The 6,885-nt window shown below is 33.5% G+C and overlaps 1 protein-coding gene across 1 annotated transcript; it reads left to right on the top strand.

Annotated features, from left to right (window-relative positions):
• Positions 1-4: 4 nt before the first annotated feature.
• Positions 5-664, top strand: LOC111029842 (the record flags this gene model as incomplete). The annotated part of the gene is made up of 1 exon (XM_022309040.1): positions 5-664. A coding segment is annotated over one exon (660 nt), but the record flags the coding sequence as incomplete, so codon positions are not given.
• Between the last annotated feature and the right edge of the window lie 6,221 nt (positions 665-6,885).

Below are 6,885 nucleotides of genomic sequence, written 5' to 3' on the forward strand. Positions count from 1 at the left end.
ACATGATGAACCACGTGAAGCTATTGAAATCGTCGAAGATCTAACTGAAGATGATAGAGAACGTGACACAAATGAAGAACAACCTCAAAAAGAAAAAGTTTTTGTTTCACCCCAAAAACCCACAGGATTAAAAAGAAAAAAAGTTCAAGAAGACCCTAGAATAGCAGAAACGTATCAAATAATAAAAGAAATTTCCAATAAAAGGCAAACACCAAAAGTGAAGAGCGACAATACTGTTTTCGGGGAGTATGTTGCTAGTAAACTGGAATTATTTGATCAACACACAAAGACAATACTTCAACATCAAATAAGTAGTCTGATTTGTTCCGCTGAAATCAACTATATTCATAATCATAACAAAACTGGCAATCAAGCTCTTCAACTCAATATTAATAATCAGCCTTCAGCTAATACAATGTTATTTTCATCTCCACTGTCATCACCAAGTTCATCATCTCTTCATTCAATACCTTCAATTCAACCACAGTCACCAAATTACCTTTCTGCAGTGCAGCAGCCTCATCATCAAGATATGTCGAACTTCTCGAGTATACACGACTATCTGCAGTATCAGCAAACACCTGATATCAACGGTACATCAGCTTATGTCAATACGTCAGAAACTATCCTAACTGATGACCTAAATACTTCGTCAAATATATAATACAATGTGGACTGACAATTTAAATTTTTTATATTTTTTTTAATTACAAATATGAAGTTCTATTACTTTCGAGTTCATTAAAATGTTTCATTATTATTTACGAGTATTATTAGTAACTAGTAAGTTTATATTTTTATTTAAAAAGGATATACTTTTTTTTTATTTTTAATAGTACCTATTGTTCTATTGCTTATGATTTCAATTTTATAACTTTTTTTTGTTATTATTAAGTATATATTGTTTTTTAAAAAGGATATTTTTATTTTTTATTTTTTAATAATATTGTTCTATTGCTTATAATTTCAATTTCGTTACTATGTTTTGTTATTATTAAGTATATATTGTTTTTTAAAAAGAATATATTTATTTTGATTTTATAATTATAATAATATATTAAACATAATTACTTGTATGTAGTCTTGTAGAACCTCAATTATAGCTGTACAGACTTCTGGTATAATATGGGATATTGATGACTTTGAAATTTTAAAAACCAATGATAAACTTGCAAATGAATCACCTGACGCCAAGTATCTTAATGTTAATGCCAACCGTTCCTTAGAGGGTATAGCTTTTCGAAACTTAGTATCTTCTTTTCGAATTTTAGGCTCAACTAAGGTAAGTAATTGGTTAAATGTTTCGCATGACATTCTACAACATGTTTTAAAGTGATCACCATCTTCTTTTTGTAGGTCGTTTAGCAACATAGTTCCACTATACAATCCTCTATTTCTATACAATGTAGTCATCCACCAGCGTCGTTTTCTTTTTGTCTTTGATGTTTTTTTTATTAATGCTTTCATGAGTACAAAACTTGAAGCAGCTACTAACAAATCATCTTCTTCACTTGATGACATTTTAAGTATAAAAATTACAAATATTCAAATTAAATACAAATGATCTTTGCCCAGGTTTTAACTTTCACTTAAAATTTTTAAAAAAATCAACAAAGTCTTTACTTCACAGCAGCTTTGTCGATACTAAATGTGTATTTAGGAGCGAAGATTTTTATAGAAGCGAAGACAGTTGAACACGAACGAGCGAACAATGTAAACGGTCACGACCGAATGTCTAGCGAATATGCGTTCGCATTCGTTCGGTAGCATTCGCAAGCGTTCGTTCGCGTTCGCGGCCTAATGTAAACGCACCTTTAACTATCACTACAGTCTGAGTGGTTCTATCCCGCGTGAAACGGTTTTTACGCACGAATTCATACATGTATAGCGTCCTCTTAATCCTAATTTTATATTGTTTTATTCATATTATGTAATTGTCAAGCTATCATAGTTTATACTAGTGGCTTTTAAAATAAAAAAAAAATAAAAAAATATAATAGTGGCTACGCCCACTAACGCTCTGGCATGTCGTCATTATTATTATTTATATCTCCTTTTTTTAGCATTCCGTTTCCATCATTTGGTGATGTTCGTTTAATGCGTATATCATGTACCTATACCTACTTCTATGGATACGTTTATAATACGATTTAAACTAATTATTATTATAACAGACGTCATTATTATTAATCCCATAATAACAAACATTAAATAGCCAATTGTATTACTGTTTTCGTTAACTTAATGTTCATCTCCCTTTTTATCCCTTATTTTCTGTTTGTTGTCGAATATGCTTACTGGGTTCTCTGTACTATTTAAATTTAACTCCTCGGTTCCCTCGCGAAACCTATCACTGTCATTAACCACTGGTGATTCTGTTGTTCTCGTTGGACTCTTATAATATAATTCGATGAGTAGATCGTTTCCCCCTTTTCCGATATTGTTACTACCTTTTCGGTTGTTATATTTTTTTCGAATTTTAGCTTTTTGCTATTTATTTTAGTAGTTTTATCGTTATTTTGGTCTACAAATCTGGCTCTCAGTACTAATGTTTTCGTTATTTGGTTCAATTCTAGTTGACTCGACTATCACTTGTGCTGATTCGTGTTTTGGCTTAAATTTTAGATAATTGTATGTTACCGGAATTTGTTTTAACCTATGCTTGGTACCATGGAAATTTCTTACATACAGTACGCATGATTTTTGTAAATAACAGGTAAGTGGTTTTTCCGATAAATTCGCTTCGAATAATGGTGGGTCCCTTACTAAATTACATTTTATTCGTAGTGATTCTATTTTGCTATCTGTTTCGTCCGTAAAACTATACTCATCATCGGTTTCGCCCGATACGTTTATAATCGTAAATTTTTCATCGTTTTTATAAAAGATTGTGGTTCCCAACATTCTGTCGTTCGTTACTCCTTGCCCTTTGACGGTCTGTATCATCAGTAATCTATAATATTTACATTTCTTAGTTATTACTTATTTTTCTATCTGCTTAAATGATTAAGTTTATTTAATTATATATATGCATATCACATTTTTTTTTCTACTACTATTTTTTATTTTTTTTTTAAATTTATTCTTCATCCGTAAAATTTAATAACATTCCAGCTTCGGGCACATATTCCAGTAATTTGATTAAGTCCATACAACTCGTTCTACTTAACCTCCCGTGGCGATCTGTTAAAGATACCGAAAACACACACCCATACAAGTTGCACGTGCCGCTACATCAAAAGAACCGCCATCACTTATAAGGGAGCCCATGGGACAGCCTGAGCAGATGTTGTAACGGGACAAAACGGAGTGTCCATGAAAGTGGCGCACTCTCGTTGCCCGTTCCCCAACTAAGCCACCTGTCCTCGAACCGCTCGCACCGCCACGCGATCTTGAGTAGCAATCAACAACTATACCGCGGAACATCGACACCTCGATTCACAGGGAGCTCTAATAAAGAGAATCTCTTTACGCCGACGCGCCGCCCAAACAAGTAAATTCATTTGGGAAAGAACTTCTCAACTTAAAACCCTTTGCAAAGTGTCAGTATCTTCAATACAGTACGGACTATGTGAAAAGGAGTTTTAATGTGTTTTAAGTCGAATAGAAATCACCGTACAACCCCAGAACCGGTTTCCGACTTAGCCTATCACCTGAGGGTTAGACTTATTATAAGTATAGGCTGGAAACACTACCCAGACAGACAATCTCCCCGCTAAGTGCAGTTATTAGTGAGCCGGACGGTCTAAATACCGTTATACACGGACACTAATATACAAGCATCCACAGCATTACCCCTCAGGCTGAGTAAGCCGGACGGTCGTCAAAAACCGTTATACACGGATACTCTACAGCCTGTCCCGGTATCCCTCTACCATTGCAAAACACAAGTGTTTCGGTGAGACGACCATCAACAGGCGCCACAGAAGTTCACCAACCAGCCAACGCCATACCAATACTGTCCACAGCACGCCGCCATACGAGCAGAGCAGATTACTGTCCACAGCACGCCGCCATACGAGCAGAGCAGATTACTGTCCACAGCACGCCGCCGTACGAGCAGAGCAGATTATTGTCTGTCAGAGACTCTGTTGACCACAGCACGCCGCCGTCCGAGTCGAGTAAACTGTGAGTTCCATGTTCAGACACCCACCCCTGTTTGTAAAACCCCAATAAACTATTTTAATTGTACACTCGTCCTAGCGAGTATAACGGAGGTAATCCCTCAAAAAGGAAAATATTGTCATATGAAAACCATATACTTATTGTAACAAACTTAGATAATGAGACAATTGGTTCTGCATATAATGTATCAATAAAACAATTTACAACAACCGATTGCGTTTCATTACAATGTATCATAGCCACGGAGACCAGAGAAACTTCTCGTCACACGCGCACACGCTATTATACACTTACTATATTTTCTGCTAAATAAACGTTATTCTACAGTTCAATTTGGTACTTGTTTGATTTGCCTCTAAAGCTTACGGCTTTTGGAGCCTTTGAGATTACGCACACAACATTTCTGGCGCAGTCGGTAGGATATTTCGAGGAGGCAAAACCATCAAAGGTCCATCGTTGACAAGAGGAATTGATCACTCTTCTTCATCAGCAACTCCGAAGGAAGGTTCCAAGCAAAACAAGTGCAGTAATTTCAAAAGGAACATGGCATCATCAGCAAATACCACTCTATTGTAAGTGAATAATTTATTAAATATTGTTACATAGACGTATGTACAATAGAGGCGTATGGAATTTATTTAAGGTAATCAAGTATAAATAGTAGTGTAGGTGTTAGAGTAGAACCTATATAAAAGCCCATTCAGTCAATTATTCAAACCCATTGAAGTTATTGAGATTATTATTGAGATTATTATTATTGAAGTTATTGAAATTATTGAGATTATTATATTGAAGATTATTATTGTCGTTATTGAAGTTATTGAGATTATTATTGAAGTTATTTAAGATTATTATTGAAGTTATTGAGATTATTATTATTGAAGTTATTGAAGATTATTATTGAAGTCATTGAGATTATTATTGAAACTATTGAGATTATTATTGAAGCCTATTGAGGTTATTAATGTTGAAGAATAATATTTTGATTATTATTGAGATTTAACTATTGAGAGTTATTGTTATTATGAGATTATTATTATGAGGTTTATTATTGAGAATTATTAATTGAAGTAATGAAGGGTGTATTGAATGAATATTAAAGGCATTTTATGGACAGTACAGAAAAAGATACATCTAATCTTGAAAAGGAAATATTAAACGTTACACATAGATTAATAAATTTCGACAGTCAAGATAAAACTAAAGTAAAAACTAAAAAAGAGAAACCTATTCTAACGAGAAGTAGTAGCTTAAATAATAAGTCAGGTAGAACTACACGTAGTAAGGTCACTGATAGTTTTGAACACACGGAGTTATTGTTCGATAAAAAAGTACGAAATAAAAAAATGGTTACCATAAAACTAGAGGACGCGTTTAAATTAATACCTTTATGCATATGCGAGGATGACATATATATCCATTTATGAATGCATGTGACATGGCAGTGAGTCTAGTCGAAGAAAAATATGCACCAACGTTAGTAAAATATATTACCACCAGATTAACTGGTAGAGCGTTAGAAATGATACGATATAAAAATGTGACCAAGTGGACATTCATTAAAAGTTATTTAACAGACGCGTTTGAGGGTCTAACAACTGCATCTAGCTTACAAATACAACTAAATTCAATTAAAATGCTCAATGGTGAGGACATAAATGAGTATTGCCATAGAGTAGAAAAACTATATTATAAATTATGTACCGCTAGTACACTTAATAAAATAGATTGAGAAACGAGAATAATACACGAAACATTAAAAGAACAAACGTTGGCAATTTTTATTAAGGGCCTAATAAATCCGATTAGAACAATAGTAAAATCACAATGTCCAAAAACTCTTGAAATAGCAAAACAGTTACCCAAAGCCGAGGAAGCTGAATATAATTCCGAGAGGGAAAATTTTAAGTATAGAAATGATAATTCACATGATAGAAATTATAATTATTCCCCACGCAATAATAATAATACTAATTATCAGCGAACCGATAGCACAAGAAATTACAATAGTAATAACTCTAATAATTTTACAAGGACAAATAGTCCGCGACCAAATAATTATTCACAACCAAAAAACGTTAACAGACCGGTTATAAAATGCTATCATTGTAATGGTAATCATTATGCCTCGCAATGTAGAAATAACGTAAGACAAAATAATTCAAATAATCGTAATAAAAACCATCCACCTAATGGAAATAATTTCACTAGGCCACCCAGTACCCACAAATTATAATTCTTCACAAGCAATAATGTGTGCAATGTGCATATTGCAATAAGATAGGTCATAGTATGCATAATTGCTATAAAAAGCGTAGGGATGAAAGTAGAAATGATAATCGGGAAACGCGAACGTATCGAACGAGGAACGCGGTACCCGTTCGATAAACCAGATAATCGCAGAGGGGATGCACGATGTTTCCACATCGACCCAGTAATAAATAATGATCATATAACATGTAAATCAGCCGCCAGCAAAACAAATGAATTAAGCCTACTAATAGATACGGGTAGCCAAGTTAATATACTTAAAATAAATTGTTTACGCGGAGAACTAAAAGTAAATGAAACACAGAAAATTAAATTACGTGGTATACATAAGGAACCCATTCAAACAATAGGAAAAATAAAAATACCCATAGAATTAAATAATAATATTATAGATACAGAATTTAACATAGTAGGAACACAATTCCCAATACCAAGAGACGGCATATTAGGTCACGAATTTCTATTAAAAAACAAAGCGATAGTAGATAT

This window comes from Myzus persicae, unplaced genomic scaffold, assembly GCF_001856785.1.
Source record: "Myzus persicae strain clone G006 unplaced genomic scaffold, MPER_G0061.0, whole genome shotgun sequence".
Taxonomy (NCBI): Eukaryota; Metazoa; Arthropoda; class Insecta; order Hemiptera; family Aphididae; genus Myzus; species Myzus persicae.